At 41.6% G+C, this 16,402-nt stretch overlaps 1 protein-coding gene across 1 annotated transcript in view; it reads right to left on the reverse strand.

Moving 5' to 3' along the window:
• BDH1 (3-hydroxybutyrate dehydrogenase 1) overlaps positions 1-15,772 on the reverse strand; it is a 31,141-nt gene extending 15,369 nt beyond the window's left edge. The window contains exons 1-3 of the mRNA XM_068982965.1: positions 15,690-15,772; positions 9,137-9,209; positions 8,369-8,479 (exon numbers count right to left, since the gene is read on the reverse strand). Coding sequence (XP_068839066.1) covers positions 8,369-8,479; positions 9,137-9,209; positions 15,690-15,772 — 267 coding nt within the window. The remainder of the gene's footprint in view (positions 1-8,368; positions 8,480-9,136; positions 9,210-15,689) is intronic.
• Positions 15,773-16,402: the final 630 nt, after the last annotated feature.

Here is a 16,402-nt window from a genome sequence, read left to right on the forward strand (position 1 = left end):
GGGTGTCCCTGAAATCAAGAAACAAAGTGTTATAAGCAAGAGTGGTTTGTTTAGTCAAAGCTGCTGATGGGTTGAGTATGATAATGGCCTGAGAAGTAACCAATGGATGTGTCAAGAGAGAGGCTGCTGGCATTCCCTGATAAAAGCCCGATCAGAGGCATTCTGAGCCCTGCCTTCACCGTTACAGGGAGTAGCCCTGGTATAGCTTTTATGGGGAGCAATCTGGCAGATGTGAATAAATTCTAAAATCTTTCCACCTAGCACTTTCACATCTAGAAATTTTTTCTAACAATCACTAATGAAAGCCTGCAGAGACAGGAACAAGACTATTCACTGTGGCTTTGTTTGTAATAACAAAAGCGAGAAATAAAGGGCACAGATGGACTGCAGTTGCCATGGGGCTGCACAGAGTTGGACGCGACTAAGCACGCACACCCAGGCGCACACGGGCGGGGCACGACAGCTGAAAGGAAAGGCTTTACTTTTTAATATCACACGCTTCTATATTGTTTGAGTCTATTATGAATATGTACTACTTTCAAAATTCAAAAGAAATAAACGTTGAAAGGACAAACTCTTCTCTGATCTGGAAATATGTTCAAACCATGACAATGCAAATTATTACCCGTACTTGCTATGTTATTGAACTTTTTCACATTGCATGGATATTGTTTTATAGATATTAAACCTAGTGAAAAAAACTCCTTCCCAGGGTTCCTACTACCTTCAAAATGAGGAAAAATGTTTCACCCACTGAACAGAGACAGTGAGTTGTTCTTAACACCCATTCTTCCCTTCGTCTATAGCAGTAAAACCCCTGACTTAAAGCAGGGTACATATTGTTTCAGAATAACGACTACATTTACCAGCCTCCCTAGCAGCCAGGCAGGCCATGTGACTAAGCTCTGGACAATAGAGAGAGAGCGCAGGTGCCATAAGTGCAACTCAGGGCTCATGACTTTCAAGACCAGCAAGAGAAGCACACACAGTAAAAGAAATACAAATTACAACTACACTGAGATACATTTCTCATTTGCCAGACTGGCAAAAATCAAAAGTTTAAAGCATACTCTTACTGGTGAAAGTATGTAGAAACAGGTATTTTCATACATTGCTGGTGGGAATGTAAAATTACACAACCCCAGTGATAGGAAATTGGGGGATATCTTTTTAAATGATGACGTATTTCATTAACCCTTTGACTGAAGAGTCACCTCACTCCTAGGAATTTACCCTAAAGATAAACTTCCAACAATATGTGAAAAAAAAAAACCTATTCACAAAGTTCTTCATTATCGCATTATTGATAATTGCAAAATATTGGAAAAAACCTATATGCTAGTAAATATATAGGAACCTGTTGGAGTACACTGTGGTCCACTCACACAATGGAGAGTACTGCGATACTGTTTAAAAAATGTGAAAAAGATCTCTGTGAACTCACATGGGGTGGTTTCCAAGATATATCAGTAAGTTTTTTAGGTAGAAAAGAGTGCATACAGTATGCAAATGTTTATGAAGGTAGAAATGAAAGAATAGAGTAGAAAAAATAGGTGGTGGTGGAGTAACATCACTTTGAGTTTACCTTTTTATATAATTTTAGCTTTAGATCCTTGTTAATGTTTGCATCTTCTGAAACTAAATAAATCAAGAAGAATAGGGAGGAACAAAATACAAACAAATGAGTCAAACTATTTTTCAAATAAATAATATAATAATGTGTGTATATATGCTCAGTCTCTCAGTCGCGTCTGAGTGACCCTATGAACTGCGGTCCGGCAGGCTTCTTTGTGGGACTTTCCAGGCAAGAATACTGGAGTGGATTGCCATTTCCTACTCCAATTTAATAATAATATTAATTAATCCAAGTAACTTTGAAACATGGTACTTTGTATACCTTTTTTATAACCTTTGTATAACTTTTTAAACAGGGTACTTTGTATACCTTTGATCAACAGATTAAAGCACACTTAAAGAACTCTTAGGCTACACTGTGGTGACCGGAGTCACCACAGGATTACCTGCTGCGGGGCCGGCTAAGAGAAGGCCCCGTGCTGCTGCACCTTCACACCTACCTTGGCAGGAATGCCACGGCCGTGGCCACGTGTGCCTAGCCTGCTCCCAGCCAATGACCAAGCAGGACAGGAAGCTACTGGGCCACTCCTGCCCGAGACAGGTCTCCTCCAACAAATAACCTTTGCCTGGGGACTCCCCATCGTCCCGGCTGAGACTCTCAGACTGTTCTGCAGTCTGAGCTCTGCCTACCTAATCCTCTTCCTTCCAACTTCTTTTCAAAGACCTGCATTGAAATCTAAAGGACTTCCTTGACTCTTCCTCCTCCGTTCCCTTTAGCCATTACTGGCATTTCCTAATCAATTTCTTAATATATCTAATCCTGTTTTGGCACCTGCTTCTCACAGGATACAAACAGACACAACAACTTAGTAGGTTTGCTGTGTGTAGTATATGAATGTAGCAATTCTGAAGCATTTGTGTATGTATTGTAGGATTAACTAAATTAGTTAATATATATCCACATAGTTGGGAGTCAGCATTCTAACTACAGGAAAAGAAAAAAGAAAAATGGGATGAGGGAAGCAGGAAGAATGCTACTGTGATGAACTGGAATAACCCAGGACAACCTTATGAATTATGTGTGTGTGTGTGTAATATTTATAGGAAATGTATATGGGAGATAGATACAGTATATGAATATATAAATGCATATATGATTATATACACATTCCAGCTTTGGCCACTGAGGCAATCAAGGAGAAGCAAAGCCCCATTAACAACGATCACATCTAATATTCAGATGTGAAGTCGCTCAGTCGTGTCCAACTCTTTGCAACCCCGTGGACTGTAGCCTACCAGGCTCCTCTGTCCATGGGATTCTCCAGGCAAGAATACTGGAGTGGGTTGCCATTTCCTTCTCCAGGGGATTTTCCCGACCCAGGGATCGAACCCAGGTCTCCCGCATTGCGGGCAGACACTTTAACCTCTGAGCCACCAGGGAAGCCCTGGTATGTTGGTGTCCAAATTCCACTAAAAGGATTCAGGTAAAAATACATCTACATGGAGACATGTACGTGAATATTCACAGCAACATTATTCATAAAGGCCAAAAGTCCAAACACTTTTATCCAAATATTTATCAATTAGTAAACTTTTTAATTTAGCATATGCTGGGCCTGCATGTTTAGTTGTGTCTGACTCTTTGCGACCCTTTGGACTGTGGCCCGCCAGGCTTCTCTGTCCATCGTGTTTTCCAGGCAAGAATACCAGAGTGAGTTGCCATTTCATTCTCTAGAGGATCTTCCCAACCCAGGGGTTGAACCTGTGTCTCCCGTGTCTCCTGCACTGCAGGCAGATTCCTTACCCGCTGAGCCGTCAGGAAGCCCTTATTGCAGCATATTCATACACTAAGATACTAATCAGTAGTAAAAAGCAATGAACTACTGATACAGTCTACAACTCGATGAATCTCAAACACAGTATGCTAAGTAAAATAAACCTGGCACAAAAGACTATTTATTGTATGATTCTGTTTATTTGAATAGTCCAGAAGGGCAAATTTAAAGAGACAGAAGTCAGTGGCTACCTAAGACTAGAGGGAAGAGTGGGTAGGTGTGTAAATAATCAAGAGGGAAATTTTTGAAAGTTGGAAATGTTCTAAAAATGGATGGTGGTAATGGTTGCACGATGGTCTCCTAATTACTTTTGCAACTTCATGTCCCAGTGCTTCCTTTCATGCCCCCTAAATTCTACTTTATGAGTCCCAGTGGAGCCTCATGCTTCCAAGCATATGGTTAGGTTATTCCTTCTGTCTGTCTGACTGGTCATTCCTCTCAAGTCTCCATTTATGACAGCATTATTCATTCTCCATGACCCAGAACAAATGTCACCCCTTCTGTCATGCCAGAATTCATCCTTTCCTTGCATCTCCTCCGTCTCCTACATGGGCAGGCAGGTTCTTAACCACTAGTGCCACCTGGGAAGCCCCCCTTCCTTCTATGTATTCTCATTAAGCATTCTTTGCACAACACTGAGAACACTCTCCACTCTAATTCTTCCAGCTGTGTCTGTGCATACTGTCCCATCACTGGACAATGCTCCTTGGGGACAGAGCATCTAACATCATTAGCATGTGACAAATGAATGAATGAATGAAGCTATGAAGAATAAGGGACACTGAAGAGAATAGAAGAGATATCAGCTGCTTTAAGCAACAGATGAGCCAGTTGTTGGCAAAGCAATTAAAATCAACCACAAACACTGGCCCGGGTTCTGGGCAGTACTGATATTAAACACATAGCTTGATGTAAGATTCTGGGAAGATGGCAGAGTAGGAAGCACCAGGAAAGTCTCTTCACCTAGAGAGTGCACTCGCAGAATCTGTCTGATGTAACTTGTCTGTTAGAATCTAGAATCTGTTAAGGCTTGCAACTTCCAGGAGAATGTGTGGATGGTAAACTGCAGTCGATTTTGGCCAATCTAACCACTTCTATTCAATATAACTGAATATTACTCAATATTATTCTACATTACTGGAAGTTGTAGCAATGAGGCAAGAAAAGGAACTGAAAGATATCCAAATTGGAAAGGAAGAAATAAAACTATCTGTTCGCAGATGATATGATCTTACATGTAGAAAACCCTAAAGATTCCATAAAAATATCACCCTGTTGGAACTCAAAAATGAATTCAACAAAGTAGCAGGACACAAGTCAACACACAAAAATCAGGTGCATTTCTATACATAAACAATGAACGACCTAAAAAGGAAATTACAAAAACAACTCCACTGACAATAGCATCAAAAAAGAATACAATACTTGGGAATTAAATTAACCAAGAAGGTGAAAGACTTGCACTATGAAAACTACAAAACATTTGTGAATGAAATGAAAGATAATAGAATAAATGGAAACACATCCTGGGTTCATGAATCAGATGACTTAATACTGTTAAAACGTCTACTACTCAAAGCAATCTAAGATCTAATCGAATACTTAGCAAAATCTTAATGATTTTATTTTTTACAGAAATAGAAAAACCCATCCTAAAATTCATAGGGAATCCCAAGGGATTCCAAATAGCCAAAACAATCTCAAAAAAGCAAACAAAACTGGAGGACTTAGACTCACTGATTTTGAAACTTACTACAAAGCTACAAAATAGCCTAGTATTGGCATAAAGATAGACATATGGATCAATGGAATAAAATAGAGAGCCCATAAATAAACCCTAATACATACAGTCAAATGATTTTTGACAAGGGTGCCTTGACCACTCAAAGGAGAAAGGACAGTCTTTTCAACAAATGGTGCTGGGAAAACCAGATATCCACATGTAAAAGAATGAAATTGGACCCTTACCTAGTACCATACACAAAAATTAATTCGAAATGGATCAAAAACCTACACGTACATAAGACCCAAAACAATGAAACTCTCAGAAGAAAGCATAGAGCAAAACTTCACGACACTGAATCTGGCAATGATTTCTTGGATACGACAACAAATCTGCGGGTAACAGAATTTAAAATAGGTAAATTGGACTTCATAAAACTTTAAAATTTTGTATATCAAAAGATAGTATCCACAGAATAAAAAGGCAACCCACAGAGTGGGAGAAAATATTTACAAATCACATATCTGCTAAAGACTTAATATCCAGAATATATAGAGAACTCTTAAGACAACAACAACAAAAACATTCCATTAAAAAAGGACTTCAATAGACATTTCTCCAAGGAAGATGTATGAATGGCCAATAAGCACATCAAAAGATGCTCAACATCAAAAATTGTGAGGGAAATGCAAATCAAAACTATGATGAGATATCACCTCACACCCTTTCAGTTCAGTTCAGTTCAGTCGCTCAGTCGTGTCTGACTCTTTGTGACCCCATGAACCGCAGCATGCCAGGCCTCCCTGTCTATCACCAACTCCCAGAGTTCACCCAAACTCATGTCCATTGAGTCGGTGATGCCATCCAGCCATCTCATCCTCTGTCGTCCCCTTCTCCTCCTGCCCTCAATCTCTCCCAGCATCAGGGTCTTCTCCAATGAGTCAACTCTTCACATGAGGTGGCCAAAGTACTGGAGTTTCAGCTTTAGCATCAGTCCTTCCAATGAACACCCAGGACTGATCTCCTTTAGGATGGACTGGTTGGATCTCCTTGCAGTCCAAGGGACTCTCAAGAGTCTTCTCCAACACCACAGTTCAAAAGCATCAATTCTTCGGTGCTCAGCTTTCTTCACAGTCCAACTCTCACATCCATACATGACTACTGGAAAAACCATAGCCTTGACTAGACGGACCTTAGTCGGCAAGGTAATGTCTTTTCTTTTCAATATGCTGTCTAGGTTGGTCATAACTTTCCTTCCAAGGACTGTCTGTTAATTTCAGGGGTGCTGTCACCATCTGCAGTGATTTTGGAGCCCCCAAAAATAAAGTGTGACACTGTTTCCACTGTTTCCCCATCTATTTCCCATGAAGTGATAGGACCAGATGCCATGATCTTCGTTTTCTGAATGTTGAGCTTTAAGCCAACTTTTTCGCTCTCCCCTTTCACTTTCATCAGGAGGCTTTTTAGTTCCTCTTCACTTTCTGCCATAAGGGTGGTGTCATCTGCATACCTGAGGTTATTGATATTTCTCCTGGTAATCTTGATTCCAGCTTGTGCTTCTTCCAGCCCAGCGTTTCTCATTATGTACTCTGCATAGAAGTTAAGTAAGCAGGGTGACAATATACAGCCTTGACATTCTCCTTTTTCTATTTGGAACTAGTCTGTTGTTCCATGTCCAGTTCTAACTGCTGCTTCCTGACCTGCATGTAGGTTTCTCAAGAGGCAGGTCAGGTGGTCTGGTATTCCCATCTCTTGAAGAATTTTCCACAGTTTCTTGTGATCCACACAGTCAAAGGCTTTGGCAAAGTCAATAAAGGAGAAATAGATGTTTTTCTGGAACTCTCTTGCTTTTTCCATGATCCAGCGGATGTTGGCAATTTGATCTCTGGTTCCTCTGCCTTTTCTAAAACCAGCTTGAATATCTGGAAGTTCACGGTTCACGTACTGCTGAAGCCTGGCTTGCAGAATTTTGAGCATTACTTTACTAGCGTGTGAGATGAGTGCAACTGTGTGGTAGTTTGAGCATTCTTGGGCATTGCCTTTCTTTGGGACTGGAATGAAAACTGACCTTATCCAGTCCTGTTGGCCACTGCTGAGTTTTCCAAATTTGCTGGCATATTGAGTGCAGTACTTTCACAGCATCATCTTTCAGGATTTGAAATAGCTCAACTGGAATCCCATCACCTCCACTAGCTTTGCTCGTAGTGATGCTTTCTAAGGCCCTCTTGACGTCACATTCCAGGATGTCTGGCTCTAGGTGAGTGATCACACCATAGTGATTATCTGGGTCGTGAAGATCATTTTGTACAGTTCTTCTCTGTATTCTTGCCACCTCTTCTTAGTATCTTCTGCTTCTGTTAGGTCCACACCATTTGTGTCCTTTATTGTGCCATCTTTGCCTGAAATGTTCCCTTGGTATCTCTAATTTTCTTGAAGAGATCTCTCTAGTCTTTCCGATTTTGTTGTTTTCCTCTATTTCTTTGCATTGATCACTGAGGAAGGCTTTCTCATCTCTCCTTGCTATTCTTTGGAACTCTGCATTCAGATGCTTATATCTTTCCTTTTCTCCTTTGCTTTCCACTTCTCTTCTTTTCACAGCTATTTGTGAGGCTTCCCCAGACAGCCATTTTGCTTTTCATATGATCTAGTAATTCTACTTGTGGGTATATACCCCCAAAGAATTGAAAGCAGGATCTTGAGATATCTGTACACCCATGTTCATTAGCAGCATTATTTACAATAGCCAAAATGTGGAAAAAACCCAAGTATCCATCAACAGATGGACAGACAAGCAAAATATACATACATACAATGGAACATTACCCAGCCTTAAAAAGGAAATTCTGTAATATGCTATAGCATGGGTGAACTTTGAGGACATTATGCCAAGTGACATAAGCCAGTCACAAAAATGCAAATATTGCATGAGTCGCCTTCTATGAGGTACTTAGTCAAATCCATAAAGACTGAAACTGTAATAGTGATTACTAGGGGCTGGAGGGGAGGGGAAAATGACAGTTAATGTTTATATTAGGTAAACACTTTGGGTTTCACAAGATGAAAAGTGTTATGAGGATGATGGAGGTGATGATTGCACGATAATGTGAACATATTTATTACCACTGAACTATACATGTAAAAATGGTTAAGGCGGTAAATTTCATGCTATGTGTATTTGACTGCAATTTTAAAACCCTACAAAAAATGACGATGATGAAAATGACTCATCTCTTACCTTCATTAAACAGCCAGCAAACACAAGGAAGCCTTCTGAATGCAGATGTTTGGCCAAGGAGAACCCAAATCCCGAGTCACAGCCCGTGATCAGCACAGCTTTGCTGCCAACCTGTTTCAAAAGGTCAGACTCCACGTTAGGAATCCAGGATCGCAGGGGCTGAATGACCAGGCCTCCTCTGGGCAGCAACAATTAATTAGGGCTTCCTGAGTGGGCCAGGCCTGGTCCTCCCCACCTGTTTTTTCTGTTTGGAGAAGCACCATGGTGTAGTAGAAATGCCTGGACTCAGAATCAAGAGACAGGTTCTAACCCAGACTCTGTTACCAACTAGTGTTGTTGCTTGAGAAAGTCACCTCCCTTCTGGGCCTCAGTTTCCTCATCTACATTCACTATCATCACCATCTCCATCATCACTGACATCTTCCTCATCAAGTATTGAGTACTTATGCAAGGCACTGTGTATGCATTATTTTAAATCTCACAATATCTCCATACACTAAATGTGATTATTACATCGTGTTTCAAGTGACGAAACAGACATTTTTAACCCAACATCATTAGTGATAAAGCTGGAACTGAAACTGGGCCTGAGAGATTTTAACTCTTAACCTCTAACTTCATTTGATGGGGTTGGGGGTTGTTCAGCAAGTGAGAGATGGCTCTGAGTGCCCTGGAAGCCCTTGCTCTGAGGGTGGCTTAGAGCCTGGGAGCCCAGAAGGAGGCCTCTGCCCACCTGGCTGGTTCCCAGGTAGCCAGGCTGCCACTTACCGGGTCCACTGAAGCAGCGTAAGTCCGATGGCCAGCAGGGACAAAGGGCGCAGAGTAAAACAGCAGCGAGCCTCTGAAAGAGGAAAGAAAGCCATGACCAGAGGCTGCGGTCACACCAGACCTTGTTCTGAATGTGTAAGTCGCTCAGTTGTGTCCGACTCTTTGCGACCCCACGGACTGTATAGTCCAGGGAATTCTCCAGGCCAGAATACTGGAATGGGTAGCCTTTCCCTTCTCCAGGGGATCTTCCCAACCCAGGGATCAAACCCAGGTCTCCCACATTGCAGGTAGATTCTTCACCAACTGAGCCACAAGGGAAGCCGAAGAATACTGGAGTGGGTCTTCTCCAGGGGATCTTCCCGACTCAGGAATCGAACCAGGGTCTCCTGCACTGCAGGCAGATTCTTCACCAACTGAGCTATGAGGGAAGCCCTTGTTCTAGAACAGAAGCAACTCAGCAGACCCTCAGGCATCAGTGAGCACTCCACTATTCCCACCCCAAACCCCTCAGGACTACCTGCTGGTACCACTGAGGAGGAGGGCCTGTTTCCTCCAGGGTTATTAGCCTGGGAGAAAGTGGGCTAGCAGTCATAGCGGCCATTTTTGCCACTGTGTAGAGAGAGCCTTCCATCAATAGACCTTTGTTAATAAAGCCTTGTACAAATTCAGTGTCTTAATCCTTAGATTTTATGTGGCTTCCACATAGTTTTTTATTTTGAAATAATTTTAGATTCACATAAAGTTAAGAAATAATACAGAGAGAGGTCCTGTACCCTCTACCCAATTACCCCTACTGGTAGCATTTTGCACAACTCTAGTATGCTATCATAGCCAGGACATTGACATATGCAGTGAAAATACAGAACAGTTCCATCGCAAGGATCCTTTGCATTATTCTTTTATAGCCACACATTCCAACACCTAACTACTAATCTGTTCATCTGTTTTGCACCTCTATAATTCTGTCATTTCAAGAATGGAATCATACAGCATTAACATTCCTGGGGTTGGTTATTTTCACCCAATAAAATTCTCTAGAGATTCATCGGATTGCCACGTTTCAATAATTTGTTCTTTTTTATTGCTAAATTGTATTCCACGGACCAAGGTCATCTGGGTTGCTTCCAGTTTTTAGGACTATTACAAATAAGTTTCTAGGAACATTCCTGTATAGGCTTTTGTGTGAATTTGTTTTTCTCTTGGGTAAATGCCAAGCAGAGCAATTGCTGGGTCATACGGTAGTTGCATGTTTAGTCTTTTGACAGACTTTCAAACTGTTCTCCAGAATGGCTATAGCATTCCATGTTCCCAGCAGTAATGTATGAGTGATCTAGTTTCTCTATCCTCTATCCTCCAGTTTCTCTATCCTCACCAGCATTTAACAGTATCACTATTTTTCATTTTAACCGTGCTGGTACCTGTGTAAAGATATCCATTGTGGTCTTAATTTATATTTCTCTAAGGGCTAAAGACAAAGCCTTTGACTGTGTGGATCACAATAAACTGTGGAAAATTCTGAAAGAGATGGGAATACCAGACCACCTGACCAGCCTCTTGAGAAACCTATATGCAGGTCAGGAAGCAGCAGTTAGAACTGGACATGGAACAACAGACTGGTTCCAAATAGGAAAAGGAGTACATTAAGGCTGGATATTGTCACCCTGCTTACTTAACTTCTATGCAGAGTACATCATGAAAAACACTGGGCTGGAAGAAGCACAAGCTGGAATCAAGACTGCTGGGAGAAATATCAATAACCTCAGGTATGCAGACGACCCCACCCTTATGGCAGAAAGTGAAGAGGAACTAAAAAGCCTCCTGATGAAAGTGAAAGAGGAGAGTGAAAAAGTTGGCTTAAAGCTCAACATTCAGAAAACAAAGATCACGGCATCTGGTCCCATCACTTCATGGGAAATAGATGGGGAAACAGTGGAAACAGTGTCAGACTTTATCTTGAGGGGCACCAAAATCACTGCAGATGGTGACAGCAGCCATGAAATTAAAAGACGCTTACTCCTTGGAAGAAAAATTATGACCAACCTAGATAGCATATTCAAAAGCAGAGACATTACTTTGCCGACTAAGGTCCGTCTAGTCAAGGCTATGGTTTTTCCAGTGGTCATGTATGGATGTGAGAGTTGGGCTGTGAAGAAAGCTGAGCACCGAAGAATTGATGCTTTTGAACTGTGGTGTTGGAGAAGACTCTTGAGAGTCCCTTGCACTGCAAGGAGATCCAACTAGTCCATTCTGAAGGAGATCACCCCTGGCGTTCTTTGGAAGGACTGATGCTAAAGCTGAAACTCCAGTACTTTGGCCACCTCATGCAGACAGTTGACTCATTGGAAAAGACTCTGATGCTGGGAGGGACTGAGGGCAGGAGAAGGGGACGACATTGGATGAGATGGCTGGATGGCATCCCTGACTCGATGGACATGAGTCTGAGTGAACTCCGGGAGATGGTGATGGACAGGGAGGCCTGGCGTGCTGCAATTCATGGGGTTGCAAAGAGTCGGACATGACTGAGCGACTGCACTGAGCTGAACTGAAGGGCTAATGATGTTGAGCATCTCTTCATGCACTTATTTGCCATCAGTATATCCCTTTCGATAAAGTGTCTCTTCATGTCTTTTGTACATGTTCTTATGGATTGTTATTTTACTATGGAGTTTTGAAAGTTCATTATATGTTCTAGATGCTAGTCCTTTGTTGCATAGGTAATATGCAAATATTTTCTCCTAGCTCATAACTTGTCTTTTCATCTTCTTAACAGGATCTTATGTAGAGAAATGGTGTTTCATTGTGATGACTCTGATTATTTATTTTTTTCTTTTAAGGACCAAATGTTTGGTGTCAAGTTTCAGAACTCTTTGCCTATGCCCCAAACCAAAGATTTTCTCCTATTTTTTTCTTAAAGTTTTATAGTTGTTTTACAATTTAAACCCATGATCCACTGTGAGTTAACTTTTGTATAAAATGTGAAACTTAAGTCAGAGTTGGTAAGCCTCTGCCTGTGAATATCCATGCTCCAGTCTCATTTTTTGAAAATGTTATCCTTCCTCCATTGAACTGATTATGCAAATTCTTTGAACTGATCTTTGTCAAATTCTAGTTGAGCAAATCTGTGTGGCTCTATTTCTGGATTCTCTGTTTCACTGAACCATGCACTCCCACCTTATTTTTCTTTTTCAAAATGGTTTTTACTATTCTATTTCCTTTGCCTTTTCATATAAGTATTAGAATAATCTTATCTTTATCTATAAAAATCTGACTGAAATTTTAATAGAAATTATGCCAAACTTGTGTATCAGTTTGGGGAAAATCAATGTCTTTACTCTTTTGAGCCTTTCAATTTCTAAAGATAGTGTGGGTCTCCATTTATTTAGATCTTTGATTTCTTTCATCAGCATTATATAGTTTTCAATGTACAAATCGTGTATAATTTGTTACATTTATATCTAAGTAACTCATTCTTTTGAGCAACTATGAATGGTATTGTTTTAGATTTCTATACGCACAAGCTCATTTCTAGGATATAGAGAAAGACTGATCTGTGTGTGTTATCACATAGTCTGTGTCCTGCTGAACTCACTTATTAGTTCAGGGAGTGCTTTGTGGATTCCTCGGGATTTTCTATGTAGTCAATCATATAATCTGCAAATTAGGGACAGTTTTATTTCTTCCTTTACAATCTGTATGACTTCTATTTACTATTCTTGCTTTACTGTACTTCCTTACTGCACTATGGTGAATCGGTTACCTTGCTGCCCATCTTCTTAGGGAGAAAGTATTCAGTCTTTCACCAGAAAATATTAATACAATGCTAGCTGCAAGGGTTTTTATAGATGCTCTTTATCAAGTTCAGGAAGTTTCCTTCTATGCCATTTTTTCTGAGCATTCTTAATCACAAATGAGTATTAAATTTTGTTTTTTCTGTATTGATAGATTCATATGATTGTTCTTTGATTTTCAATTTGGCAGATTACATTAATTGATTTTCAGTGTGAACCATCTTTGCATCCGTGAAACAAATCCACTTTTTCATGGTTTTCAATTCTTCTAATATACTGCTTAATTCTATCGGCTAATATTTTAAGAAGTTTACATCTATATTCATGAGGGGTATTGGTCTGTAGTTCTCTGTTTTGTATGGTCTTTGTCTGGTTTTGGAATCAGGGTAATACTAGCTTCATAAAATAAATTGGAAAGAGTTGCCACTGGATATGGATGGGCATTCTGGCTCCCCGCTGGGTCTCCACCAACACCTGCCTGACTGTGAGGAGGTACAGTGTCTCATTGCTGCTCCCCATTGTATGCCGGGGGTATACAGGTCACTGCTGAGAGGTGGAGGGAGTCCTGATTCTCTTTCTCCACTAGATGTCCTCTGACACTCCCCCACCCCCACCTCAGGCAGGGAGGGCGCATTATTAAGGGGGTGGGGGGGTGGGGGGGTTAGGGGGGGAGAATGTAAGTCCTGGCCCCTACTTGGCTTTCTCTGACACAGTCTCTGGTGAGGACACTGGTCACATGTGAGTAGAATGGTAAGGTCACTACACCCAAAACTAATTAAATGACCTTATCTAAATAATCACTATTATTTCCATAATCCCAGGATTTGCTGTACAAAAAGGACAAGGTGTTCCTGGCAGAACTGTGCTTGTCCCCTGCCATCCCTTTGCGCTACTGGATATTTTAGAAAGCTACAAAAAGTCACAGCAAGAAAAAAAATTATTTCAAACTGACTTGTTCCCAGATTTTCTCTAACTCACTTCCCCATATTCAAATCTATCCATTCAAAGGTGGGGGCTGTATTATACCGGTGTGTCATATATATCATATATAGGGGTGTATTACAGCAGGCGCTACTGCTCACATCCAGCTGTCGATGGCAAATTTCTACTTCGCCAGAGAGCACACGTTGGCATGGAAAATAACCATCCATTTTCTAGTTGCGGGGACTCTGAATTTAACCCGCCACTTGATTTTACTCCTCTCAAATATAAAAGAAAGAAAAAGGCATTATTTTTCCCTTGCTCTGGCTGCAAAAGAAGAAACTGAGGTAGCAGAGCACATGGAACCCTCTTGGAAAAGGCAGTTTCCAGAAGCTCTCAAAGAAGAGTTGCTTGTTTAATTTGTATTGAGTTGGCAAAAAAGTTTGTTCGAGTTTGTCGTAAGCTGTTACAGAAAAACCCAAATTTGCCACGGACAGCTGGGTACGAGCAGTAGCACCTGGTATAATGCACCCAGGTGTAATATTTATACATTACACCTGGTGTAATACAACCCCCAACTTTGAGTGGATAGATTTGAATATGGGGAAGTGGGTTAGAGAAAAGCTGGCAACAAGTCAGTTTGCAATAATTATTCTTCTGGCCAACTCAATGCTTTCTCTAAATCACACAGTTCAGTGAAGTCTTGCGACATTTTAGTTAACTGGTTTCACGAGTGAGATTTTAAAAGGACTGGTATCTAGGTGAATCATAACATGTTGACAGCACACAACCCACACTGAGAGACATTTTCTCCCAGGGTATCAAGGTCATGCGTGACAGGGACTGAGGAACTGACCCCAGAAGTGCGTGGGTAACAGGTGGGAAGGCCAGAACTGCAAGTGGCAGAACTTTTTTCCCTTCTCTGTTGTCGAAACCGGTTCTGCCTAAGACTAACCTTTTTTTTTCTTTTCTCAAACCTTGGGCTGATAATGGCTCAACAAACCAATATTCATGTCAATTGATTCAAGGCCGCGGGATGACACACCTTGTTGGATCCTATCTCACAACTGCATATTGTGGGAGGGGCCTGGTGAAACTCCCTCAGCGTGGAAGTGTCTCTCTTACCTGATAATAGCTTTCTAACAGACACAAACCACCTTGCTAAAAACTAGCAAGGGGGCACTCTTTCTGTTCCCTTCTGATGTCTGTCAGAAGCTTTCCCTATCTCTGTTATACTTTAATAAAACTTTGCTACACAAAAAGCTCCCAGTAGTCAAGCCTCATCTCTGACCCTGGATCAAAATCCTCTCCTCTGGAGGTCACGAATCCCGGCATAACACACGTCTCGCAGCAGCAACCTTTCAACAGGAGAAGAGTAAGGGGACATAACAACTAAATGCAGGGACCCTGGTTTGTATCCTAGACTGAGAAAAGCTGTATTTGTGAGCTATCTGATGAAATCTGAATCAAGTCTGTAGTTAACAGTATGATATCAGTGGTAATTTCTTGGTTTTTAATGAAGGTACTATGGTTTTGTAAGACATTAACATTTGGGGAAGTTAGGCAAAGGGGATACGAAATATTTTTGTACTATTTTTGCAACTTTGTACAAACGTAGAGTTAGTTCAAAATTTAAAAAAAAATCTGATGAAAAATATTCTTCTATGCCTTGTGGGCCCTGCGGGAAGGTCTCTGTCTTCCAAGGACACCACTGCATGTCCTTTGCTGGTAGATGGTGGGTACTGAGAGACACCTTTGAGAGTCAGACCTTATTATGTGTGAAGAGCTCTGCTTTAGCCAGAAAGTGTAACCGTCAGGGCCACCTCCACCCTTCATTTTCTTACCTTGTCCCATTTTCTCTATCAGAGAAATTCAGGGTTTTCCTTGGGAGCTGGGACAGGGGTCTGGAGAGGCGGGCTGTCAGCATTGTGGCCACAAAAGGCAGAATGGTCAGGCTCCTTCTGGTGGGCTCTGAAACACAAAAAGCACCCTCATTGCCTGTTGCCTTCAGGGCTTTGGGCAGGAATGGCCATTTTCCTTCCAGGTTGTAAAAGTCAAATCGGGCTCTGTTCTGCCCAGGTCCAGTTACAGCACCAGACAGTCCCTGCCTGCCACCCTCCTCGCAAGCTACAGCCTCGTCTGATAGAAAGAGTCAGATAGCTGAAACATCTAGAAACCTGGAGTCTGGTTCTGGCTGTGTACAAACTCATGGGGCAACCCTGGATGAATCATCACCCGTTTGTCACATGAGGAGATTGGGCCAGATCAGCGACCCTCGAAACAGACTGTGCAGCAACCAGTGGGGCACTTGGGGACCTGAGCCCTCAGTGAGCCCAACTCCATGAGTCCCATTCTCTAGCCTGTGTTCCCCATATCCAGCAAAACATCCATCTCAATTTGTCCACGTCACCCCACAGGCAGTTTCTCCAGCCCAGGGCCACATATCATTTGATTCAGCACTCCACCTCTCTCCCCAGCTCACCACACACGGGGTCCAGCTCTGGAACTAAATTCATCCAAAACCCATCACAGCATGGAGGCTAGAGCTACAAAATGA

The sequence above is a fragment of the Capricornis sumatraensis genome, chromosome 1 (genome assembly GCF_032405125.1).
Source record: "Capricornis sumatraensis isolate serow.1 chromosome 1, serow.2, whole genome shotgun sequence".
Classification (NCBI taxonomy): domain Eukaryota; kingdom Metazoa; phylum Chordata; class Mammalia; order Artiodactyla; family Bovidae; genus Capricornis; species Capricornis sumatraensis.